Genomic DNA, 27,772 nt, shown 5'->3' with positions numbered 1-27,772 from the left:
ACCCTTCTTTCACCTCTGAGTTCTTACCTCCTCCTTTGGCTACTCAGTAGACACTGACCATGTTTCATAAACTGTTGTCAAATACACCAGATAAAAGTATTGTCTCTTTCTTAGCTGGTTTAAATTAGCTTCTTAAACTAACTTAAAAAAAACTGATTTAACTAAGTTTCTTAAACTTTCTCTACAGTAAGAATAACAGTGCTAGCTAGTGATTTCTTGGAACAGCAATAGGTACAATAACATCCATATGGAAATGCCATCAATCCCTGAGCAACACTAGAACTAGATTTCTATTCTTAGACATTTTGATTGTCCTCTTCTTCCTAGCCATATGTTCACTACGGTTCTGGCTATTTTAATGGAGCTTTTATATTGACTCCCAAATCCATTTCTTTCAAAACTTAAACAGAGTGTTTCATTTGGAATGGCAGCAGCTGTGGTTCAGTTTCTCCAATAAAGCTCTGGGCACCAAAAGACTCAAAATGCAGGAAGAACACAAGCAGGATTGTTTTCTCAAATGGCTTGGCTGCAGCCATGCAAGGCTAAGGAATGCTGGTTACACATTTTCACAGGTCAGCCTTTCCTATAAGCAATTACAGATGTTAATGGATTAATTTATTTTAAATTCAACCTCCCAAACCGGCAGAGGACTTTGCTGTGAGTCTTAGATCATTTCCTGAGAGAGAAATTGACATTTTCTGTAACCAGTTCATAAATTTATTTTCTTCCGACAGAATCTTGGAGTAGTTATCACTACAAATTGACCTTTTTTTTTTTTTTTTCCTAAGTAGGAGGAGGCACACAGAGAATCTCACATCCTCCATGGCTTTAAATAACTCTCACAGACATATGCATACACATGTCATATTATTTACGGTGACTTCCTGATGTTAAACTTTTGTTTGCAATTAATACTGAATGCCCCAGACAGATCACGTGAGATGCATAAGCAATGCAAACCTAAGGATTAATCTATCTTACTCCTCCATCTACAGACGTATAGTGAGGCGTAGGCACAGACCAGGATCCTCTACATACATCTGATCATGCTGTTATTGATGTACCTTAAAGCCCCTTTGGCACCATCTTGTAGAGCTTGTCAAGTAACGGTTTTGCAAAATTATTTATTTCAATATAGAATTCGATTAATTTTGTAAGATTTTAGGACTCTACAAATCACACAAGCTGGTCAAATAAAATAAACAGCAGCACTTACCTATCCACTTAGATGTTCAGTCTATAGCCCAACTGAACCTTTTGATGTATATAATCAAAATAGCACTGAGCAGCAAGAACCTAGATGGTTCTTGAAGATGGAACCTAGAAATTGGGAGGAAAGGGTTAGATTTTAGTGTATTTTTACTAATTCCTCTTTTTGCTCAAGTTCCAAGCTTCAGAGGGTGGGAGAAGGTGACAGCACATGCTCTAATGGTGCTAAGTTTAGCCACTTCCACAAGTACCTGTGTACTTATATATGTGTGTGAATTCAAATATTACTCAGGATCTGCTCAGCCCAGCACTGCTCCCAGCAGTGAACAGCACTGCTCCTGCAGAAAACAAACAAACAAGCAAACAACAAACCCCCCCAACGCAGCTCTTTGGAGGTCAGAATAGATCAGGCTAGATAAAGTCCTGAACAACACAACGCAATTCGAGAGCTGACCCTATTTTGAGCAGAAAGTTGGGACTCATGATACCATGAATAGTCTGCCCTTTCTTTTTCCATCTTGTTTCCTAATAACTTTCTTGAACCCAGAACCACAACTCTATGGCACACTCTCTCCTACTGAGACATAATGCAAGAGCTGCACAGTGCAGGTTCTCTGGCTTTGTGGAAGTGCCAATATAATATATAATACTGAGGAGAGAGAACAGGAGTTACTCAGTGAGCAGAGCACAAATATAAGTGTAGAAGACAAATTCCAAATCAGGTACTAACCTTTCTGCTCTAGTCTCTGTCAGTCTTCCTATGCCAGACAAGGGTAACTGAAACAGATAGGGAAATACAAGCAATGACAAATTAACAAGCAAAAAATAACGGCTAAAAAAAAAAAAAAAAAACAGATTTTAAGAAGCAACCTTAGCAATGACCAGCATCATTGTCTACCAGACACTACCCACTTATGTTCCCTCATAACCCATCAGTGCATCATGTTCATGTTTCCTTTAAAGCAACCCCCCTCACTAGTACCTCGTACATAAGGCAAAACATTTTATATCTAGTAAAATTTTTATCACGTTCCAGAAATGAATTTTAAATCGGTACTTACATGACAAAAACTGCCCCTGTTTTTTAAGTGTTATAGAAACTAACCTCCTATTTTACAGAGCATCTTATTGAAAACAGGAAAAACTTCACATTATACCTCCTATGGAAGGATAAAGAGGAAGTAATCATAAAAATAAAAAGTAACGGTTGCTCAGTGCAAATTTTCATGGCTTGTATGCAAACACAGTAACATACAAATCAGGAATCTATGCAGCGGGTGTTTCAAAATGAAAAATACAACTGAGAATTAAGCACTGTTTAAAAACATTTCAACTGAGGCCCAAAATTCTACCATTCCACAACTAACGAACAGGACACCAGTTGTTAAATGCTAATCTGATTTTCAGAGGAGAAATATTCAGAGTAGGAATAAAAACAAATATGCAAAATAGCAACGTGATGATGAAATGGTACAGTGCAAAACATAAAAAAAGGAACTGCATTAAAATGAGAATGTAGTAAAATTACACAAGATTTATTAGAGAATGTTCAAAAGGAGCTTTTGGTGTACATAAAACCCACAAAAAACTAACAACGCTATTAGATCATTATTAAAAACTACTAACTCAGAAATCAATGGTCTAATGGCATCTATCCCATAATGATGATGACATTAGTGCACTACAAGAGAAGCCCAAACACTATTAAAAACCACAGCTCCTGCAGGTCCCGATTTCTAGCAACGAGCTGCAATGCAACAGATGCTACGGGCGAACAGGCCGACCGCTCTCTGGCCCGGCAGAGCCCCCGATCTCTCAGAATCCCCGTCCCCAGCGGCGACCTTTGAGCAGGACCGTTGGGGAAGCAAGAATCTTGCAGACCGAAACGGACGGCAACGCGAAATAAATGACTGATGCGGGACTCGATGGATAACGAATTAACACGAATCCAAACAATTTTGTGAAGAACGGGGTCTCCCGGGCTAAGTCGGTATCTTTTTAGCGAGATTTTTTTTTTTAAGTCACTTTAGAGGCGTGAACCACCGCGCAAGTGGCGCCGCCGTGACATCACGCCGCCGGCCCCCGCCCTCCGCACAGAGCCGCGGCCCGCGGAGGGGATCGGGGGGCGCCGGTGCCGCCGCTCCCGCCCGGTCCTCGCCGGCCCGCCGCTGACCTCTCCGCCGCAGCCGCGGCTCCCTCCGCTCCTCGCACCCCGCCACAACACCGGGAAGGACCGCAGCGAAGCGCATGCACCGCGCGCCAACGGCCCGCGCTTGCCGCTGCTCAGGCGGTGCGCGCAGGCGCGTCCGAGCCGAGCGACGCAGGCGCAACACAGACTTCCTGACGCCACAGCGGTTGCCGTGGTGACGGGCCCCGCCCTGCGAGCCGGGCCCAACGGCCGCCGCTCGCCAACGGCGCCCCCTGAGGGCCGCCCGCCCCGAGCGCGGGAAAATAAATTAAAAAAAACGCTCAAATATGGAGTAAAACCCTAAAACACCGATCCGCTGGGCACACCGCTCACCCGCTCTCGGGCAAAAACAGCGCCAAAGCACGAAAACTTACAGCAGGGAGGGGCGCTTCTATTAAGAATTAAGGTCTTTGAAACATCCAATGCTAGAAACACATACATGTTGAGGAGATAAAGACAGAGCCTCTGCTTGCGAGCATCAAATATTTGCTTTTTCAGCTCTGTGGTTAAAACCCGCAGTGGTCATTTGCGGGCCACAAAGCTGCTGCTAAAGTCCATTAAATCCTCCTGCTCCAGGGATTTAACAAGCCCCTTCCTGCTTGCAATGAAGCTGGAAGGTGGACAGCTCCATCGCTCAGGCTTTCACAGAGCCCATCGGGCAAGCGACAGAGCATTACCTTTCATTTGTGCTTTCTGCTACCTGGAGTTGACAAGGAAGACGGATGTTGCCTTTCCACAGCATTTAGTTTGGGCTCAGATCACACACTGCATTTTAATTTCAGACTGTGTTCAAAAGCAATTGAGTTAGTTGTGGCTAAAGGTCTAAAGGTTTGAAGCTTGCAAAAACTGACATGAAAAACTCCTTTGTTTTTGTGTCTTTCAACACTTCTGCTGATTTATTCAACTTCTTTCTTAAGTTGCTACACTTCATGGGAATTAGAAATGCTCTTAAGAAAATCCTGCAAGAACTTGCAAGCAAATATTGCACAAATATACCGAAAATACTCCAGTTAGGAGGTACTGAGACATTGCATCGGTTCCACAATTACTACTAAGCCAAGTCACAGTAATATTTTGCTGCACAGTACTATAAATGCCATTCTTGAGCACCAAATACTTAAAATAAAAACCCAAACTAAATGTTAGAGACACAGGAAACATAGTATAGGGAGAGAGCTAAATTATTCCAAACAATCTTACTTTTGCCTTCATATTCTCATCTGTGTTTCCAAATAGACAAAGCAAGGCAGGGAGTAAGCAAGAGACAAAACCCTTATATACAGCCCTTAAAAACTAACACATAAGGTAAAACCTTAGCTTTCTAGAAATGTCAGATCACCTTCCAGCATAGCACTTGCTAGTACTGAGCCCCAAAGGCCAAGTTCTCTGGGATAGATGTTACTGGGTTAGGTGGCGAATCGCACTGAATTGCCCAATGAAAAACACTGACACTTAAAAGAGGAGGATCCCTCAAAAATGTGAAATGCATTACACGCACAGGAATCTGTTTTTTCATCATCTGAATCATTTACAACTTGTGTTCAACTTCTATACGACAACCACCTTGAACCTTGCTGATCCATGTGAATACCTTGCAGCCTTTTTAAAATCTGCACTTAAAAACAACCAGCTGTATTGTAGTATTATTATATAAACAGACTCCAAAGCAAAGAGATTTAACAGTATCTGCTAGTATCTGTAGATGTTCATACTGGTAAACCTGTATCTATTTCACAGCACATTTCTATGCTTCTGACCATTGCTGCAATGCAACAAGGTCATCGTTGCTACAAAAGCCTCCATTTGCTATTTGCACCCAAGAGTATTTGGAAGACGCTGCCACAGTAACAGGCTTAGAGAGAGGAAGGAGCTTTCCCAAAATTATGCAGCTGATCAGAGGCAGGATATCAGATTCCCTGCGTAGGAGCTGATCTACAAGACTTTTGTTACTAAAACTCACTTTTTTCTCCCATTAGGGAAGTGGTCTGTGTCTGAGATGACCAGCCAGTCCCTGATCCATCATCTTTGCATTTGAAGAGCAGCTGCGACCGGTCCCAGCTATTGGAGTTTGCAGCCACTCACTTAGGGCCTGCGATGTCACCTTCTGGGCACAAGAAGCTCCAGTTCCCCAAGAGTGGCGGTGACGTGAGCTCAGGGGCAGCAGTGGAAGGCACACGTGGTTCCTGCTAACCGGGGAGTGCAGATTCCCCTGGCTCAATGCAGGCAGCTGGGAGATAACAGCTCCCTACTGAACTTCAGCCGAACAGTATAGCTAAAAATGGCTTGGAGCAATGACATGGGACTGAAATGATGTGCTGGAATAATTAATAGTACTGGAAAAGGTACAGAAAGGTAACATGGATGCCCAGGTTTGGAGCAGCCTCTGTATGAGAAATGATTTAACGGGGTGTTCCGCCCAAGAAAGGTTCATCTGATGGGAGATATCAGAGCTCTGTAAGAACACGCATGTCCTGCAGAGGGTGGGCAGCCATCTGCCCTGCGCTGTTTATTCCAAAACAAGAACCACGGGCATCCAGCGAACCAGTAGAAGGCAGCTTCAAAGCAGAGGATGTGGTTCCTCACAAAGCGCTGCAAGCTGCAGAATTCCTCAATGTAAGTTAGGCTGGATGCTAAAACACCCGCAGATGCAGACAGCAATAAAACACACAGCGGGTTATGAAATACCCCACACCGCGGCTGGCTCGGGAGTGCCCGAAGCCGCAGAAGACCCGGTTCGGACGGCGCGGGGGGCCCTTACCTGCACGGGCGCTGCTCAGGGGCGCCTGGAGCCGGCAGAGCCACCGCTCCTCGTCCTGCTCCATGTGGGAGGTCAGGTTCCGCCGCTGCCCGGAGCTCCTGCCGGGGGAAGGGAAAGGGGAGAGCAGAGCCCGGCCGCCCGCCCCGCCGGGGCGCCTGCGCCGGGGTCCAGAGAGCAGCGACGCGCGGCCTCGAGGCGACAGCCGCGCTGCCCGGGCCCGCGGGGCCGGGTCCGACCGTGTAGCGGCCGCCGCGAGGCCGGGCCGAGCCGGGCCGAGCCCGGCCGGGCCGCTACCCGCTCCGGGCTCGCCCACAGCCCGGCGGCGGAGCCACGTGACGGCGGCGGCCAATGGCAGGCGGCGGTCGCGGCCGCGGCCTGCGAGGACGACGTGAAACGGCGGCGGCGGCGGCGCTGCTGCCGGTGCTCGGCGCTGTCCGGGCGCGTTACGAGGCGCTTCTCGCCGTTCAGGGCCCGTTGCTGCCGAGTATGAACGGCGGGCAAGCTCGTTACCTGCAGCACGCGGCTCCCCCGTGGGGGAAGCGCCGCTGTCACGCGGGGGAGCCGCTTCTGAGCCTCGTGCAGGAGCAGGAGGAAGGTTCTTGGCCCTCGAGGTCCCCAGCGAAAGCAGAGGGGCAAAGCAGGAGAGCGGAGACCTGCCCTGGGAGGCCGCCAGGAGGGCTGCCGGCACCGGGGCCCAGGCGTCAGGGACACACGTCAGCCACCACCGCGGCTGGGGCGAGATGAAAGGGAAGAGCAACCGCACGCAAGGAGGTCGGAACGCACCGTGAACGCGTTACCTGTGTCCCCAGGAACCTCTGTGGGACCTGCGTGGCCAGGCCTCCCCCCGTCCTTCGTATGGCCACCATGGAGCTGAAGCGCACAGGTCACTGACCAAAGCCCACGGAATCCACCAGCATGGAGCTACCAAAGGCTCCAGGAGGCCCTTGGATGAGCACAAGGCTGTTCTTGTATTTAGCACTTCGGTACCTAAACTTTAGCACCGTAAACACAATAGTTGGGAGTTATTGGTCGGGTAGAAAGGGAGGGCACAACAGTCATCACCCTACCGATTTTGTAGGTAGGAAATGTGATAATGCACAAAACAACAGGCAGTAGCTGCAAAAGTTGCTCTACTAGTATCCATAGGCACTCACACAGATCACTTCGTTGTCACACACATTTGGAAGTGTTTTTTTTCAAAGCTCATTTGGAGCTCATCAGGTGTGTTGGGGTAGGCCAAAGGCTTTATACATTGCCAATAACATATTGGCTACTTTTTAACATAGTAAACAATTCAAATCTTTGTTGAAAAGGTTTTTTTCTTATAGAGACAATGGATTTTCCAAGAGAGATATGACCCTGTGTTAGGAACATACAAAAACAGAGAAAAGTATACAAATGAAACTGATTGATAACGTCATCACTGGCAGATGGAAACATTAATATTAGCTGGAAGAGACACCCTTGCGTACAGATTAACAGAGCAGGAGAATGAATAATGGCTTTCTGATAATTTGCAGCATGCAGGCTGCATTGTGACCTATCTGACATGCTGCAAGTCATTTTTCCTCTTTTGGGAGAATTGTTAGAATTAGGAAAACCATTTAATTTTGTCAACTGTAGCCACAAGAATACTGAGACAAGCCTCTGCAAAATGTTATCTCCAATCCGAATGGCACAGTTGTTAAATTTTTGTTTTGTTTCATTAGGCAAAGTGTTTAGTTGAAAGGCTTAAGGATGACAGAGAAAAGAGGATATAGGCATTTTCAGTAACTGTTCTTTTTTAAATTTTTTTTTCTTAGCATGCTACCAAGTTTCTTATGGTGCAGTCCTATTAGTTGAACGATTGTAATTTATATGCCCAAAGTGTAACACTGTATTTGCTGAAGGTCAAGATATAAGAAAGAATGGATTGCAAAAGTTTTGATGATAAATGTCTTGACTAGGAATACAGCAGAGAAGATGGAAAGGGATCTTACTTATTTTCACATATTAAGACTGACAAGAGAGAAATATGTGATACATTATGGGAAACAGTATTTCCTAGAATGCCACTTAAGGCAAAACTTGGCCTTTTTCTGCAAGAAAGTCGGCCTTTTTCTGCAAGGAAGTCTTCCCCATCTCTCCTTCTGGCTGACCAAAACACCTTCCCCAGCCTTACCTGGAGTCTCTCCTACCTTGGTGCTCTCCATCTCAAACAAACCTGGTGATCTTCCTCTCTCCAGCCACTGCGCAGCAATCCCTTGTTCCAGCTCTCCTTGCTGCTGGGCCCCTGTGCCACGACTCACCTTGTCCTTCCGTCCTCTGCTGAGGACCCTTCCAGCCAGAGCGCTCACTGTGGAGCCACTACTGCTCCCAGCTAGACCCAGGACTGCTGCTTAGGCTGCCCCGGGCCTTCCTAAGGCATTACCTGTTACAGTTTATCATCAAGATCTTATTCTGTTTATTTATATAAATTAAATAAAAAGGCTATAATATATCAAAAATATAAATAATTTCCAGAATACATAAATACGTTACAAAAGTGGCTCCTTTTTTAAAAAAAATAACAATGTGTCCTTTTTGCCAAGACCTTTTCAGATTCAAAGCTCTCAAAACACATGAAAGTCAGAAGAGCTCACAAAATACATATAAAAGATGACCTTTTAGGGTCCAGGAGTTTGTCCAAGAGTTCCAGATGATGTTCACAACTTCTTTTACAATAGGTTTAAGAAGAGACTGTTCAAGGAAGAGATTTAATCACTATAATACCATCTCCTTAAAAAAACAAAAACAAAAAACCCCACCTCTGTCAAGGATGTGCTCTGATCGGACTACAAAGACAAGGTAACACAGCCCTCAGAAAATGGAGCAGATTATATCTTGGAGATCCCAGCACGCCAATACCTGCTACATGTTGGACACACACAGCGGAATGTTAGAATCCAGGCTTTCACACAATTGCTGGTGTTAGAGGACACTGCAAAGCCATGAGAAATAGTTTAGAAGAACAGCTGCACACAGATAGAGGAGTGTTACCAGAGACCACCAGATTAACCAAGGACAGCAAAGGCCTCTTATTTCCACAATGTCCCCTGCGTAGCAATCAGTAGGGCCGCTCAAATACTGAATAAATAACTACTTGGAGAGTCTGAGGATTCAGGAAAAAAGATCTTATTAGGGAACTAAAACTTATTAGGAAAAAATGGAAAGCAAAGATAAAGAGGAGAAGCAGCAGGGGAGTGCACCAACAGGAGGGATCTTTGCAGCTGCCGCTGGAAATGGGAGAGAGGCTCCATTCAGTAGCGTTTCCTCTGTCTTCCGTTCCCCTTGCCTTTGGCTTCCTTCTCCTTCCGCTCTGCAGCCGTGGTGAAGGTGATACAGTAAGCATCTAGAAAATCCATCAGCTTTGCCTTGGAAATCTTCATGCCGTTTGCTTTCAGCTCTCGGTGCAGTGCAGCCAGCTCAATTGGCTCGTAAAAGAGGACCTTGTGGTACAGGACTGAATTTGAAATGATGCAGTTTCCCACTGCGTCCAGTGTATCTGCTTCCTGGGCTGCTGTCTGAGAAGCTGGGAGCTCCTCTTCCTCATCTTCGGATATATTGCTACAAGAACTAAAAGTGAGAAAAAGTGCAAAAAACAATCAAGGAAACAACTGGTCATCAAGGGCACACTCAGAGATGCCCAAGTCCCTGGCTGCCAACCCTTGCAATGCCCTGTGTAGGATCTCCGACACCAGCAATTGCCAAAGGGAGGGAGGCAGAACACGCCACGTGTTCTGCAAACCTGCACATCAAGCTGTGCCGGTGCTGCCCGGCATTCCTTGCTCCTGCTGCACTACTGCTGACACACTTGCTCTGTGCAGCACCACACGCAGTGCTCACCGAGCAGCGCTCCCTGCTCCTCTTACAGGCTCTCACTCCACCCTGCGAGGCTCCTTGCAGTGCCAGCTTTGAGCTCTGCCCATGTGCAGTTTCACCCGTGAGCATTTCTGTGCTCTCAGAATAGCTCACTAGCAATTAGACTGAAACGTACAACAGAAGAACTTACTTCAAGTGACAAAAGCTCAGGGAAGCTGGCTACAGTACAGATCCCCTGTATTCTGCATTGACACTTATATTTCCCATTTTCCCAGCTCATCTCTGTGCTGCACAGTAGACTCCTTCGTTAGTATTTTGTTCCCCTACCTCTGTATACCAGTAGAGACGTCACTGCCATCCAGCGAGGATGAAGATTCCTGAGAATATGAAGATTCCTGAGATGATGAGAGCATCAGCTCCTCCTTATCAGCTACCAGAGAGCCCCTCTCTGGAGATACAGTTGGTGTGTTCTGCTCCCTGGTTCCTCTGGGCTGATACATCCTTTCATTTCCTTTCTCAGCTGCTGCACAGCCTGTTGCAGGGGGTGTGACCAAACCCTCGCCCCCAGCACCCTGCCCAGCGAGTGCTGAAGAAGCCTTAACAACCTGCTGCTTTTTTCTCACGGTTTCTGAGATTTTGGCACGTTTCCCACCAGCATGCCCGTTAGTCTTCAGCTGCCTACGGCGCTTGGCTGGAGGCCTCTGTGGGGAAGCTGGGAGGATGGGATATCATCCTCTGTGTCAGTATCCACATCCGTATCCACGTCCTGGTGAGGATACTGGAATATGGCCTTCAACTTTAACACCATCTGGCGTTTTGGGAAAGGATGAACTCCAAATCTGAAAGAGAAAGGTAGGACTTAAGCCTAAGATAATGCTGCGCCTTCCACTGCTATAGCTCAGCAATGTGACCAGGCCAGGAAGCTCAGTGGCCAGCTGGAAGAGCATGACATTGGAAAACCATCAAGTTTTCCCCTTTAGCACAGTAGCTGCCTTTCACACCACCTACCAGCAGGTTTCTCACAGAATCACAGAATGGTTGGGGTTGGAAGGGACCTCTCGAAATCATCTAGTCCAACCCCCCTGCTCCAGCAGGGACACCTAGAACATGTGGCACAGGGTGACATCCAGGCGGGTTTGGAAGATCTCCAGGGGAGGAGACTCCACAACCTCTCTGGGCAGCCTGTTCCAGGGCTGTGACACCCAAACAGTAAAGAAGTTCTTCCTCACATGGAGATGGAACTTCCATGCATTTTTTCTGCTCATAAAGAGATGTACTTGTACTTTTTTTTTTCTAGATATACTTGTAGAAGCAGTGCTAACCTGCTCAACTCCCTCTTCAGTTCTGGGGTCTTCATAAGGGAGTAAGCTGGCATTGGTGTCATAGGAGTCTCAGGAGACTTGTCCTTCTCTTGACAGGCAGGTTCTGCAACAGAATGAAATTGTCATCAGAATTAGTACAGAAGGATATAGGAGGGATGATATCTTCCCCTCCTGGTGGCAGATATTTTAATGTTATATAGTAACTGTTTAAGAAGAACTACTTGTCTGCAAGCTGCTCTACTAAATACCTTTATACTGAACAGATCAACACTTTCGTCTTCCTTGGGTCTAGGATATTTGCTTTTTAGTGTCTTTAAATCAGAAAACAAATTGAGCCATATGTTAGGTCTGAATAAAAAAGCCCACTGGAGGCTTTGATAGAACTGCTGCAAGGTAATTAAAAATATATGTTTACTGAATTCTGTGAAGTGGTTCTTTCCCAAGGAAGAAAATTGCATAGGAGAGACTTGATGTAGAAGAAACTGAACAAGTCAAGGTTCTGGGGGCCTGAATTAGATACTGATTTAGTGATACTGATTTCCTGATACTGTGAAGCACAGTCAGTCTCAGGTCATGTTCTAAATCCTGCTTGTTAAACTAATTACTTACGATAGTATAATTAGTAATATATCTAATAAATATTAAGGGATAAATTGCTGTTCTTAGAGCTTAGATGGAAGGAACTGTCCTAGTAAGCAGCTGACCCCAGAAGGGTATGACCCCAGAGGCTAGTGTTCTCTGTGTCATCAGACATTCAAGCAGACAAGGCCCAGCTCCTGACACCACTAAGTGCAATCTGGTGGCAAAGAGCAGCTTGGCCCTTAGTCTTGTGTGCGTCCTGAAACCGCTCACTGTGTCCTCCAGTTGGGACCAGTGCCGGACACACAAAAATCTGTTGGAAGAGCCTACAATCAGCAAACACAAGGGCAGGGCAAGTCAAAGCAAAGGCAAATCAGAAGAGCTTTGCAGGAAAATATGCAGAGAGCCTACCCGTGGGCAGGAGAGGCACCTACTTCCAGCCAACCTCTATCTTCTACCACTGGAAGCAAAGCTTACCCGATGTCTTCGTGTAATTGTTAGCACATACATCAGTGATGAATGCATGAAAAACAAGACCCATTACTGCAAGGAATAATCATTCCCTAGCATGCAAAGTGAAGGCTGTTTGATTTTTTTCCCCTCCCAGGTAATGTCTCATCATTTCTACAATGCATACGATCACTGTCAAAGCAGCAGCATGAATGGATCACAAATGGCTATGCTTCAACTATCCCACGTATTTAGTTGCACTCCCCCACATCAGAAGCTGACTGTACCTTCTTGTGCCTGGCCCTGACTGCTTTGGATTAGAAGGCCAAAACACCCTCTCAATATAGCAGGTGAACAACAAACAGGATGATCACCTAAAATGACAACAATTTAACCTACTTCAGTGAACTCTGTACAGATACAAGCTCTCACCGGGAGTCTTTGCAAGGTCTGTCGGACAGGCATCTGCCGAAGCTGACACCTTCTCAGTTAAAAAAAGCATCTGTGGGAATTCCTCCTCTTCACTATCCGAAACTTCCCAGAATCTGGGCTTCAGGAAACTTTCAGGAGAGCCAGACTCTGGTAACTTCCTCTCTTGTTCTAGCTCCATTTCATCATCAGAAGATGAAAAAATAATATCAGCCTCTTTTCTGTTCTGGACTGCAACATCCGGAGTTTTTATGACTGGTGTTGACAAAACTGAAACATATTTATGCTTGTTTAAATCAGTGCAGAAAAGCTCTTTTGGAGAAATTGTGCTCTCTATGTTCCGATTTCCTGATGTAATGTCCTGCTCATTGGCTTTCTGGAAAGCTATTTTGGGAGACAGGAATGGTTTTTGATTTCTCTCTGGTGTTTTTGCTTCTCTGGGAAATTTCCTATCCGATTCTGAAGACATAAGTGAAGAACCAACAGCACGATAAAAAGACATAGAAGATTTGAGAGGAGGACTGCCACAAAAACCATCCCTGTGTGGAGAGAGGTCTTTTTGTGACTTGGAGTAAGGAAGCAAATCATTAACATCAGCATGTTTTTCGCTAACAGCCTTTCCTGACTCTTTGACAACTTCTTTCATTGGAGAAGGCTCACAGTATTCTATCTGATTTTTGGAAAATAAGCATTTATAATTTTCACGCCTATCAGTATCATTGTGCAGTGAACAGTTGGTGAATTGTTGTTCTTCCAAGCGGTCTCCTTCTCCCATATTATGTGAAGCCTCAGACAACTTGAAATCTTTCCCACTTTCCCATCTCCTAACCCACTTCTGAGGCTCAAACTGACAAGACTCAAAATTGATGCTTGTGGCATTCACATTTTTGCATCCACTTGTATTCTGCATTTTCTCTTCTTCAGACAAGTCACATTTGGATGTTTCCACATCATTGTCTTCCCTCAGATGTTTGAAGTCATTGCTTATCAAGGCAGATACGGACCTTTTTGCCTCTTTTTTCTTAGTCTGCTGGTTCGCACCTTGGGCTACCTCAGTATCCCTACAGATGTTGTAATCTGTGCCTTCACTCATCTCCAGTTTGTCTTGAACCATTTTTCTTTGAGTTGCAGCAAACTCATATATTTCCTCCGACTCCTGTTCACCCGCCCTGTTGTCGTCTTCCTTCTGGCATGCAGGGTTTAGCACAGCTTCTTCTTCCTCATCTTCACCCACCCACACTGAGTTCAGGAGCTCTTTGAAGTTCTCAGCTCTGTTATCATTATCTTCATCATCTCTCGCAGAGAGGAGATCATCTTCTGGATCCACTCCAGAAGATGCCTGGCTCTCTTCAGCGCAGTCCTTACACTTGAGCACAAGTTCCCTTAAATCAAACCTGCAAGAATGTAACAGAAATGTTAATCTCCCTCAAAATTCATTCAAAATTCCAAAATGTTATAGTTGCCTCATCAATCTAGTGAGTCTTGTAAAGAAAGTTAAATTTAATTTGTGAAACTGTTGTGCCAAATTAGACATGCAGTTTCAACATTAATAAAGTCAATAACAATTTCAGGTTTTCACTCCGTGTCACCATAATCTTCTCAGGTTTCACACTTATTTCCCCCATTCCAAACAATGCATCGCTGCCACTACAGAGGATAATCAGTTCTCCTTGATTAGGTATGAGTTTAACTGACTATCAACATAAAAGAGCAGATTTTTTTTCCTGGTCTTTTTCAGAATTACTTTAAAAGGAGGACACCTACATTTCCAGAACTAAGTGATTTTGATCCGATAGAATGTGTTTCATCTGCTGCTGTTTCAAGTTCATTATCTAACACATGTCTAGGATCATGACTGACATAACAAATTAGCATTCCCTGCATCCACATTCTGCAAGTCTCATTCAGATTAAGTGTGTCACTAGGGCAATGCTTTGAGAATTACACTCATCACCATTGCCACCATCAGCTGTCATTAAAGATCATGAGACAAAACTTGGCAAAAGTATTCTAGTCATAAACCAAAAATAGAAAATCTCAAGCAGATGTAACCTGAAGAAAGATTCATGAAAAAATGAGGATAAGATGCTCGTGTGTTCATATTTCACTTAAGATGGAAGCAGAGGTACTTGCATCTCAAGTGAAATGAGTTTTGTGAAATCCACTGAAACCACAACAGAAGGTATCAGGTTAAAGTCCATGTGGCTGAAAGCATGAGGTGACCCAAAGCACACTCATATGATACAAACCTGGTAGCCAAAGCCCTCAGCTGGGGCACGATTCTAGCAGGGACGTCAGTATAAGCAGTGTAAAGATATCGCAGGAATGCGAGGACTGCCTCTTTTGTCACATCACTCAGCAGCACCCGGCGCGTCTGCTCGTCGTCATCGTCCTTCACCTTCACATATATCCCTTCGTCGTAAACCTGTGCGGTAAAAGGAAAGCAAACAAGGTCCACTTCCTCATAAAGGAACAACACCAGCAGTATCTGCTCTCTATCAGGCCACTATTTTTTTTTTTTTTTTTTTGTGTCAAAGTCTGTTCCTATGGCTAGGATTTGATGCCTCAGAGGGAAGCTAAAATGACCAGAGATACAGAGCTCCCTGGGGAATAGGGAGCTCCATACAGCTGTTAACTTGTACCCTGAAGCTTTCAAGGACCCCTCATAAATGGTCCTAAGCACCTTGAGTTGAAACTGCTGTAATCATGCATGAGGACAAAACGAATTCTACTGATTCCAGAAAGAATGACAAAACTTTGTCAAGAAGTTGGTATGGTCTGGTGGCAGCTCTGTCAGAGGGCAAGTTCCTGTCTTCAGCCCACTGCCTTTCATTGCCTTTGCAGGAAATTGCACAGGAGCAGGCTGGAAACTATATGAACCAAAATGCTTCTGGGAACACAGAAATTACTTCACTGTCCTTGCCAAAGGCACAGGTCAATGCAGCTACCTCCATAGCACCTGTGGGAGTGACAGACCTCTGTCTGGGTTAGTTACAAGCACAGCTTGTAAATACTGTCTACTCCATAATCAGCAGGTCCAGAGTGACTTGCCACTGGATCTCCAAATACTCTGTGCTTACTGTACGGCATCACTAACTCATTTGTTGTGATCAGTCTGGAATAGACGGTCAAACTCCTGTTACTGCAAAGGGGCTTTACTCGAGGGGAAGAGAAGAGTCTAACAGCAGTACTTACCAGCTGAACAGCCCGTGGACAGCGTGCATACAGCACAAACATATGGGCATAAAGGATTTCTCCCGAGTCCACTTGAAACTGGATATCACTCAAGTAGGCGTTGTTAACCATGATATTGTAATCTTCTGCCAGCATCCTGAAAGAGGACTAGAACATAGAAGGGACACAAAGACAGAAGTTGTTACAGCTGTAAGGCATTTTCCTGGCAGATAAGGAGGCAACAGCCCAGTTTGTCAGCACTGCTGTACTCTGGGTCCCAGCGTGGGTATGGCTGCCTTTGCCTTCTCAGGACTAACAGAATCCTTATCAGTGCAAGGTCTTCCATAAGAGACGTAAGCAACCTAGTCCAACACACATCTCTGGCTTTGTTTCCCTCCTTCTCCTCTCTTCAAAGCTTAGCAGCTGTGAAGAGGCAGTCACATGCTGTCTTCCACTCTACTTGTGGAACAGCCTTTTGCATTACAGCACATCATCGTCCTCGGATCTTTACCACATCATTTCCTGATGTGGCAGAGCCACTGCCTGCAGTTGGCCTCCTGCTCTGCTGTCTTCCACCATGTTTTTGAAAGCTGTAATTCCCACCTTGATGGAACTGAACTCAGTTCATAACAATTGCATAGAGCAAGAGGAATGAGGATGACCCAGGGGCAAGGTAATGAGCCTTTCTTCTCTTGTTCACTGTTTTGGTCTAGCAATGACACCTGGGAAGAAACCCTCTGCAACAAGGGGGCAACACGGAATAAAAGAAATGCAGGTATCTAGTCCAAAGGAACTTGTGCACTTGTTACTGAAATCTCCTTTGAAAATTCCTTTATTTATTTACTTTTAAGTATTTACTCTTATAATTTTAGACTCCTTTACTGAAAGTTTGGGGAAGGCTGGTTGCCCAAGCGATCTGTGACTAGTTTAATGTCTGGCACTACCCCTACTACAAACCCATACAAGGCAATCTTCTAAAGACTCAGACTCCCTAGGTAGCAGTGTTGCTTCTGGAGGTGGCCAGTGCTTCAGAGAAGCGTGAAATACCTGCAGCCCATGGTTGAGGGAGGCTGCCTGACTGTAAGTAGAAAGCAGCTTTACCTGAGACACTAATTGTTGACCTTGTGCTTTCTGAACCTAGTGCAGACTGGAAGAAAGGCAAGTTTTATCCAACTCCATGAGATGTAGTTCCACCAGAAACAGCAGAGCTCTTTATTTTATTAGCAGGTTTCTAGGTTGGTTCAGTGGGAACTCAGCCTCTCTACTTGCTTCAGTGTGTTTGCAAGGAGCCAATACCAGTTAGCATGGAAACGGCAGCACACGCTGGGCCATTTCTTCCAGGCTTCACAGGTGGGCTAGAGGAGACTCTGCACGTCATGGACTGCTCTCCAAGGGCAAGACAGGAAGCTCAGTCTGGAAACCTGTTAGGTGTTTCTTGCTCTCTTTTTCTTGGCAGGTAGGACACCTGCAAGACGGTACCCCGAGAAGGCAGGCACTGCTTTCCAGGCAGGAAGCCCAGAACAGCCTTCCTGCTGACACTAAAATTATGACTCGAAAATGGGGAAATTAAGTAAGAACAGAAATATTCTGGCTGCACCATTCTCTGTGCAAAAGAAAGACTGGAAAGGAAGATAAGAGGAGAGGCATTGACAAAGTTCTGGTCAGAACCATGCAAAATGGGTGCATACATGAGCCTGGATGAAACCCCAGACAGTTCTGTCTCTCCTGGTCTCCAGGAAGTGTGGCCTGTGTCATCTAGGCTGGGCATCAAAGCAGAGTACTACCTAAGTGCTGAGCAGATACATCCCTAGTAACTACCCCCAAATACTCTATGCACTACAGCCTCAATATTTAACCTGGTTCTCTTTGTGTAAATTATGCACAAATTTGCTTTATGTTACCTGTTATTTTAAATTAAGTAGGACAAACACTCTGAAACACCCACAAGCCTGCCTGTGGGCATCAATGAAACATCACGTATTTGGACTTCAGCTTTGCCTAGGATGATTCCTGTGAGTGACTATAATGCTTAAACATCTCTGTTTCTGTGAAAATGAATGGGAAATACTCCATACTTCTGGAAATTAATCAAATAGGAGAGGCTTTTTTTTTTTTTAGCAAATAAACAATACAAAAATACAGTGCAAATAAACAATACAAAAAAGGGGAAAAATAACATTTGTCCTTACATTTATATCGCTGCTTCTCGGAAATCTCTTCTCTATGGGTAGAGGGGCAAAGCCACTTAGTGAAGAATCACTGGAAGTCAATTCTTTTCCTCAAAGAAGAAAAGGCACATCTCAAGTCAGGTACAACCTTCTTGTAAGACAGAACGAAGTGGCAACTCTTAACTGCCATTTCTTCCTTGCCATGACAACTCCCCAAGAGACTCCTGTCCCAGGCTGACATTTCTGAGCTGAATGGTTCAGCCTCCCCCTCTTGGCTTTATCAGATGCATTTGGTTTTCTTGGCATATGACCAGCAGCCATTTGCTGCAGCTTAATAGGAGAACTGAGGGAATTTTACCCAAGTCAAGTACAAAGCAGAGAGATATTAGATTTAGTTACTGATGAGTGAACAGGAGACACACAGTGCATATATTATGCTAAATGGTTGGACAATTTTAAGGCTACCATTGGTCTTGGAATGTGCCGTTGTGCAATGCACACCACTGTAACCAGGGAAGTTAGAGCTGCTCTTGAAGGAATTCTAGGTGGTGGACTTTTTTCAGCCTGTACAGATCAACTTCAGGGACTGTGTATCCATGTACCAACACAACACCATCTCTTAACGCTCTTCTTTCACCAGGTCTTCTCCTGGTGAAAACTCGTAAGACAGTGCTGTCGGCAAAAGCCACTAGGCAGAAAAGAGCATATATTTTGGGGATATATTTTTGCCTCACGATTGGCCGTGTCTGGGCCCCCAGCTGGCAGAAATGCATCTGACACCTTTAAAGGATTTTTAAAATAAAATTTAGAAGCTGCTGTCTAAGAGGAGCTCTTCTTAAATATTGGGATCTATGAATCATTTCAGAAATGTCAACTTGATTGTACCTAAAGCCTACTACAGAACAATGCCCCCAAATATCACCCCCTGGATCAACAATATCATCTTGCAGCTGCTGCCACTGCTCTCCAAGTTCAGTATGGCTAAACGTGGCTCCTCATAGCTGATGACACCAGAGAGGAGGCTCATGAGGCTGCCAGAACTTACTTGGCTGCTCTACTTCCTGAGCGTCGTTAAGCTCAAGCCTCCACTGAGTTTGTGCTTCCATGGCCAACTCAACCAGTTGCTGCAGAGTCTGAACATGAACCTTCTCGCCCTGAGACGAAATCTGTCCAGCCCGTTCAGAGCCCGAGTCGGCTTCATCAGCAGCTTTTTCTCCAGTCTCTGGAGAAGCAGGATAATGAGGACTGAGATCAGGCTGAAGTTGCTGAGATACTTCTGGTTGATCAGATCCCACTGATGGCAGAGAAGTCTCTGACTTATAATTCTGATCAAAGGAGAGAAAAAAAAGACATCAATAAAATAATTTTGTATGTATTTGCAGAGCTCAGAGTACAGTCTCTGAATTGATCTCTAGTTCATACTTTCAAAATATCTTAATAAATATTAATAAAATACTTTGAGCGATCCCCAGATACATACTTGCTCTCCAAGAAGATAGTGCTATAAGGCGACAGACTAAAAGGTCCTGTCTGTTTCTGTAGGCAGCATTTATAAAACTACAGAAAAACGAGAGGCAAGGCATCTGGATAATAACAGAGTGAGACCGCCCGGTTTAAAACTGGATCACAGTCCTGCATGCAGCTTCAGGCAGTGGGATACATGGGGAAAGCCTGAAATGCAAACGCTTCAGTTTACAACCCTAGGAGTGCCCACCCCCTCCTCAGTGTAACACACAAGCATCCATCTTCAGTGTGAACTTTCCACACTGTTCCTTGCTGCCTTGATACAAAACATGAGTAAAGAAAGAGAAAGGCTCTGATTATAATCAGTCAGAGAAAAGTATCAAGAAGGAACACAAGAGTCAGGCTACTGTAAAAATAGCTAAGCTAGTGGCAAAATGAAGAGGCTCAAGCCCTCTCACTCAGTGCTCTGCTCCCATTTGTTTTGTCTTCCAAAAGCCCAAAGAACAGCTTGGCAACACAAGCCTCAGCCTCCTGTCCAAAAGGGAGAAGTGAAAGTTCAAGATCACCAAACCTACTTGTGTGAGACCAGGGGACAGTTGTGCAGGAGCAGAGAGCATGCAGAGCATGGGGTGACTCACTTAAATGGCAGAAAAGAGAAGGGCTACAGAGCAAGTAAACTGTGGCACACAAATACCAGAGGAAGGAGAAAAGAGCATCCCACCTGCACAGTTATGCAAGGTACGATTGGAGGGGTCAGTTCAGCAGTGTAGAATGATTCAGGGTCGCAGGGCCCTGTTAGAGCACTGCTGTTCCATAAAGGGCAGTCCTTGTTTCTGGGCGATGGCATGAGCCAGTCTGTTTTCTCAGATCCATCCTCCAAAATCCTACTGGTGGGAAGCCGAGGAGTGGGAGGGAATTCCATCTCTTGTGTAAGCACCATGGCGGCTCGCTCTTCAGTCCTTTTGCGGGCTGTCTCTGGATCCCGCAGCAGTAACGGTGGAGGAGTAGTTGGGCCTCTTTTACGTGTTCTTTTCTCTTTAAAAAGAAAAGCAAAAGAAACCCAAATAAATGAACAGCTGAACACATAAGCAGAGGAACTGAACCTGCCAGCTTTTTCAAGTGTTGCAGTTGGCAATGATCAAAATGCAACTACAGCAGAACACAAGACTTCTGCAATAAGTCCCAAGCCTCCCGTTACTTCTGCCAGAGAAACAAACCTTCAGGGAAGACTTATTCGTGCACACATGGTCCTGCTGGGCTGAGCTGTCAAATCAGATCACTATGAAAGCAACTGATACCTATGTGCAGGCTACCTTCCAGACCCTTTGAACAGTGAGCGTACAGTGCTTTTGGCGAGTTAGCAGCGCTTCACTCAAAAAAGAGAGAGAGAGAGAGAAGAAAAAAGACTCCAAAGCCATGAAGGACTGCTTTTGGTGCGTCTTGATCACTTGGTGATGGTCACTCATGTCAAACCACAGCACATATGAATCCTGCACAGCTATCATTTGTCAGGTCTGTTTCTCAGGTCTGTTTCTTTACTGCCTTTGACTTACTAATTCCCAATATAATTGGCAGTGGTTATCAGCAGGAAGAGATTGAGGAGAGCCACGAAGAGCAAAGTGTCTCCTATGTGCAGAACTCAACCTTCCCCCAGGGCAACTGGCTTCTTTTCTGACCATTTTTGTGCATTTAAATAGCAAACCACAGGTTCAACTTGTGTAGTTGTATGCACATATACTTCAGAAGGAAAGCAGAGCAAGGAGAGAAGGATGAAAAAGTTGCATAATCAAGGGTATGGGACAGTGAATAAGAAAAATGCACTGCAAAAAAAATAACAATGGTCTTTTCATGTTTTCCCTTTGGGATTTATTAAAAAAACAACTCATCTTAAAAACATTCTATAGTTTTGAAACAATCAACCAGTGAAATAAATATAAGACTCAGAATGGATTTCAGTGAAACATCCTGCAGCCTCCCTTGGCTATCTGTATGTGGATACTTTGCATTACTCCATCTCGGACAACTTAAATGAAACAGAAGTGTGCTTGTCATCCCCTATGCCCAACAGAAAAGTTGGTAGTGAAGAGCAGGCTGTTACATCACTCCTCCAATAGTATAGCCTGAGACACTCACGGTGACACATACCTGATCCAGGCTTCCATTTGATTGGCAAGGCAGCCACGGGTTTCATATTTGCAGCTACTGCTGCTTGTTCACGCTTTTCTTGCTCCAAGAGAGAGCGTGACATTGCCATAGCAACCTGCAGATCTTCATCCTGAGGTTCCATTTTGATCCTCTTTTTCATTTCCTTTGAGTCATCTCCGGAGAACTCTTTGCGCTTTGATATGTTTGGTTGATTGCTGAAACGTAAGTATGCAGCAGAAAGCCCAAGTTAACCTAACATAACTGGATCAGAGACAAGAAACCCTGAGCACTTCAGACCAGCTGCCCCACTTCCTCAGAGAGATTCCCATATCCAGAATAATAAGAAAGCATCAACAGTACTTTTTTCTGTGGAGGAAAGAAAAGGATTTCTTATCATGCGTGGAATTCACAGCAATTTGGAGAAAATCTTATTTTGGAAAGGTAAACATAAGACTGCAGCACTGACAAACTGCCTTTTTTTTTTTTTTTTTTTTTTGCAAGGGCAGGAATGGCCTTAACCATCTGCTACCTCAAACCTAAACTTTGTATCAAAGGGCAAAAATCAGGTTGAAGTCAAGAACACCATCACCAAAACCGTTTTGCCAATCTTACACTTCCACAGTAAACAAGCAATGGCCCTTCCTCAGCACAATAAGACTTAAAAGTCCTTTGGATACATTTCAGGCAGGCACCACTCGCTATACTCTGAACATGGTGCTCAAATCCCAAAGAGCAGATACATCTCTGCACCCAGCACAATTCAGAACATCCTGTATGTTTCCTCCTTGACTCTGTGGATAAGGCCCATGTATCCAGGACAGCAACGAGCCGAAAAGCTGAGGCCTTGGAAACACGGATACTCCGAAGAGACTGTATGCTCATATAGCATGTTCTGCTTAATAAGCTCAACCACGCTATTCAGCTTTATTACGTAATTACTTCTCAGAGCATAAATATTTCTGACAAATTAGTGTAAGATTATTTACTTCCCATTTTGCTCCTGTCTGCTGACTCATAGTCATCCACCACCTGATCACTTTTGAAGGAAAGCAAGATTTTCACCAAAATCTTACCTGGGATACTTAGGAGAGGCAACTCCAAACTGAGACACCTGCAGTGCCTGAAGCAGCATTTTAGGAGGAACATCCATCTTCACAGCACAGCGTTTCAAGTGAGTAGTTTGGCTCTCGGAAGTTTGGAAATGTTTGCCACAGACGAGACAATCAGGGATTGCTGGTTTGCTGGAGGAGGAGATCTCTGCTGCCTCCATCTCATCCAGACACCTGGAGGATGATGGAAATAAAACAAAACAAAATAAAATAAAATGCTCTTTTTGAACCTTGCCTCCTGAAATGCTGTAATTGAGCAACTCCAACTACTTAAGCAAGCTGTTTACAATACTTTCTTTACAGAGAAGCACAGACATTTCATTCATAAAGAGCTAGCTGTATGTACTATTTTAACAGTATTTGATATTTACCACTAAGGAAACTGTTATAGAGTGCTGGCATCAATTTAAGCCCACACCATTCTGACAAAAGAAAACACAAGGATCCTTCCCTTAGCCTTCCACTCTCATTACCTGTGGAAAGCAAAGGTCTATAGTGCATATATATAGTATTTACAAAGGTATATAGTGCATAGTTTTACAAAAGTATATAGTGCATAGTCTATGTGCATCTTGCAAAACAGTATCACATCTTTCCTTCAGCGAATAGCTCAGATTTGCAAACAGCTGACATACCAAATGTTCTTAGGAAATCATTATTTAATTGAATAAATGGGTTGAAATGGGCAGATTTTGAAATGGACACTAATGGGTAGCTTTGCTACCTAGTCTGCAATTACATCTTCTCTAAGGCACTGCTGCTGAAAGCCACACTGGCCTTTCATGCTAGTGCTTCACCTATTAACGTGCTGCCCCCGTCGTGTTGTGTTCATGGTTGAAAGATCCTTCTGGCAGATCTGACAAAAAAACAAGCCCTTCTCCTCTAGGCTTTCCGGGACTTCCTCCTTGATCTTCTGCTGAAGGGCAAAAGCCAAAGCACCATCGTCCTTTGTGGATGGAAGATCGTGGGTAACTGGCACAGAAGGGAGAGATGATAGAGTTAAACATCTTGTAGTGAAAGGCATGAAACTGTTACATTTGTCATGATTATTTTATTAACTTAAAAAACCCCTGCAATCTTCCTGTTGCATCTTCACATCTCATTTCTCACAAGGGAATGCACAAACAGTACAGGAGAGCACTACCCCAGGAGTGGAAGGTGGCAATTGGTTCATCGCACATTATGTATCAGAACCAAAAGGAGAGTTATGTTTTAGATGAAGTTTCTGGGAGAACATGGGGTCTTAAACATTACATATTAAACACAGGAAATTCTCATGTCCATAGAGAACCAGCAGGGCCTTGACTTTTAAAGGGGCCTTGACTTTTAAAGCACCAAAACACCAAAAAAGTGCTATGAATTCAAATTGCTACGGATTCAATTCATCTGCATAGAACATCCTATTTTGTAAGTGCTCAGAGATTTACAGAAGACACGGAGTAACTAAGGTCATATTTATATGAGCTACACAATATTGCCCCCGAGAAGAACGACTGGATTTACTGATGCTCTTAGAATCTCAACCTGTTTCCAGAAAGTAAATTCTCTCTCCAGAACTTAACATAAAATCAAATTTCAGCCGCACAAAAGATCTAGGAGAAAAGTATAGAGATCAACACACATTTATCAATAGAGAAAGCAAGTTCTCAGACATGTGGAGCGATTTATTCAGCATCACACAAGCCACCTGTCCAGCTGTGAACAAAGCCCAGGAATCCAGACTGCTGCTCATGCAATCACCCTAAGCAGCCCTCAGCACTCTCCATGCACACACAGGAGCTAAATAACAGCAGAAACGTACCTTTTTCCGGGTTCTCTTCCTCGCTTTCATCAGAGGAATTCCTGCTAGCTGCAGCCTTTGGCAAGCTATCGCCCAGGCTATGTTTTAGCTGCTCAGGTGCCACTCTCTTGAAGTGCTGCATTCCCTCCACCGCCAGCTTTGCTGCCCGCACCTTCGACCCAGGCAGCAGTGGTGTCTTCAAGGTGTCTGAAGAGCAGGTCTCTGGTTGTGAAGGACGGAAGGATAGTGTAGTCTGGGAACAGTCACTCGGAGCATTCACTGAAGGGGACAAAGCACAGTTTCCCAGTCAGAATTAAACAGGTAACTGAGCTGCCCAGGGAGCTCTTGGGAAGCTTCCCAAAACAGCAACCTGAGATAGTCAAAAAAAATGAACATGTTTCTACTCTGATCTTCAAGCCCTATCCATGCTTCGGACTTTCAGGCTCAGAACCAAGCAACAGGTGTTCCTAAGGAGGGGTGGTAACGAGCAGCAGGCTAACAGCTCAGTGTATCTCCGCTCTGCTTTGAGGCAACCTGTGAGATCAGACCAAAGATCTCACCAGCCCAGTTTCTGAGTGCAGTCACTAGTAGATAATTACGAAAGGGTATCAGGCAGAACAAGTACAAAATAATCCTTCTCCTGGTTGACCTTAGCTGTCAGTTTAAGGATTTCATGCACTGGTGACTGCCTTCTGGTCATCATATTTAGTCATCACTGAAAGACCAATCCTTCATGAATTAACCCAGAACCTTTCTTAATTTATTTTTTTGGCCTTGGTGACAGTCAATGGCAACATAATTCAACATTCAATACAATAACACACTGTGAAAAAACACTTTGATATAATCTAAACTTGCTTCTTGATGATTTGAGGGATGATTTACATTCTGAAGTCGCAAAAAAAAAGGTAATGACTCCCTCATATATCACTCAGCACTTAGGTTTCACCTTACTGAAGAACTGCATACCTCCTCCAGACTTCTAAAGAGCTCTACTGAACTGAGTCTTTTCAGTACTAGCCTATTTTCTGTCTGAAAGATTTCAGTGCACGCACCTGTCAGATTCCTCTTGGTAGAGTAACTGGTCACTGTGCGCAGCTGGCTGTCAGGGAAAGCGCTTCTCCTGTCTTCTTGTGACGTCCCACCACTACTGCAGGGCACAGCATCATCGTCTTCTTCACGCATCCCTGTCAGCACCTTAGAACCCAAATTTTGTGGCAAATCTTTCCCCTTCACTACTGGAAAGCACTGATCGATTTGGCTCCCAGGAACAGATCTGCCTGTTGTAGTGGTCTTTATCCATTTCTGAACCTTCTTTGTTGCCTCAGTATCCTCAGCTTTCTCCTCAGTATCCTCAGCTTTCTCCTCAGTATCCTCAGCTTTCTTCTTTGCCCTACCGACAATTTTTGCCCACACTACTTTAAATTCATTGTCCTCTTCATCCATGGTGCTGCAGGCTGCAGTAATGCTGCCTAGCAGCGCTACAGGGAAAGATCTCAGGAACAGTCAGGGCTGCGTCTTCTCTGGCTCGCCGCCTTCATTCTTCAGACGCCAGCACTTCTCCACTGTTCCAATGGTGGACTTTCCTCTGTGATTAATTCATCTGCATAGAATATATTATAGCATTTAGTGCAGCACATTCTCCAAGGACCCTGCTTATTTTCACTCAGCACAGTGATGACTTTCTTGGTCAGAGGATTTTGGAATGGAAGTGAAGCATTTCAATCTGCCCAAAGCATGTGTAGGATCTTCATGGTACGCTAGAGGGCTTCAGAAAGATTTACTGAAGCCCTTTAATGGAAAAACCTCTAAAAGGTGGATATGTAAGATGGTATACGCAGATGCAGTGTGAAACAGGCCTCTGGTACCAATTTGAAAGAGGACATTCTTTGAAGACTCTTCTTTGAAGGAGAAGAGATTCTCATATAAAATATTGCAGCACATAAGTATAATAGCACATATTGACCCAAAACACTAATACTGTACTTTCCGCACAGACAGACACAGGCCACATTCAAAAGCATGCTGACTTCTCCTTTGAGGTCAGAATCCTGCCTGGAGCTCAGAATTTGAGATGTCCCACTTGTATATGCATCCATATCTACATTTATATAACACAGCAAAAATGAATGTATTCACTCCCACAAGGTGGGGAGGAAAGACTGTCACTCGGAGTGCAAAATTTCATTTTGTGACACAGCATATTTAAAGAAGAGAGCCTGTCCCCATGCTGAAAAGCAGCTAGCAGAGTAAGGCTTAGCAGTGCTTGGCCTTGCAGAAGAGTTTCTCGGACAGATGAGAGAGCACATCTAACAAATGTGCCCACCCTTCTTTCACCTCTGAGTTCTTACCTCCTCCTTTGGCTACTCAGTAGACACTGACCATGTTTCATAAACTGTTGTCAAATACACCAGATAAAAGTATTGTCTCTTTCTTAGCTGGTTTAAATTAGCTTCTTAAACTAACTTAAAAAAAACTGATTTAACTAAGTTTCTTAAACTTTCTCTACAGTAAGAATAACAGTGCTAGCTAGTGATTTCTTGGAACAGCAATAGGTACAATAACATCCATATGGAAATGCCATCAATCCCTGAGCAACACTAGAACTAGATTTCTATTCTTAGACATTTTGATTGTCCTCTTCTTCCTAGCCATATGTTCACTACGGTTCTGGCTATTTTAATGGAGCTTTTATATTGACTCCCAAATCCATTTCTTTCAAAACTTAAACAGAGTGTTTCATTTGGAATGGCAGCAGCTGTGGTTCAGTTTCTCCAATAAAGCTCTGGGCACCAAAAGACTCAAAATGCAGGAAGAACACAAGCAGGATTGTTTTCTCAAATGGCTTGGCTGCAGCCATGCAAGGCTAAGGAATGCTGGTTACACATTTTCACAGGTCAGCCTTTCCTATAAGCAATTACAGATGTTAATGGATTAATTTATTTTAAATTCAACCTCCCAAACCGGCAGAGGACTTTGCTGTGAGTCTTAGATCATTTCCTGAGAGAGAAATTGACATTTTCTGTAACCAGTTCATAAATTTATTTTCTTCCGACAGAATCTTGGAGTAGTTATCACTACAAATTGACCTTTTTTTTTTTTTTTTCCTAAGTAGGAGGAGGCACACAGAGAATCTCACATCCTCCATGGCTTTAAA

General features: G+C 44.4%; 1 protein-coding gene across 1 annotated transcript; it reads right to left on the bottom strand.

Annotated features, from left to right (window-relative positions):
* Nucleotides 1-9,433: 9,433 nt before the first annotated feature.
* LOC148593707 (uncharacterized) lies at nt 9,434-26,061 on the bottom strand. Its single transcript, XM_088529811.1, is given in 15 exon segments — nt 9,434-9,749; nt 10,323-10,701; nt 10,704-10,834; nt 11,318-11,415; nt 12,918-14,169; nt 15,025-15,200; nt 15,971-16,117; nt 18,139-18,227; nt 19,163-19,442; nt 20,303-20,616; nt 21,727-21,941; nt 22,800-23,009; nt 23,633-23,807; nt 24,637-24,894; nt 25,671-26,061. Coding segments are annotated over 15 exon segments (4,431 nt in total).
* Between the last annotated feature and the right edge of the window lie 1,711 nt (nt 26,062-27,772).

This window comes from Tinamus guttatus, unplaced genomic scaffold, assembly GCF_059628265.1.
Source record: "Tinamus guttatus ecotype Peru unplaced genomic scaffold, ASM5962826v1 Tinamus_guttatus_pri_ptg000348l, whole genome shotgun sequence".
In the NCBI taxonomy this organism is placed as follows: domain Eukaryota; kingdom Metazoa; phylum Chordata; class Aves; order Tinamiformes; family Tinamidae; genus Tinamus; species Tinamus guttatus.
This window is presented reverse-complemented; position numbering and strand designations above follow the sequence as displayed.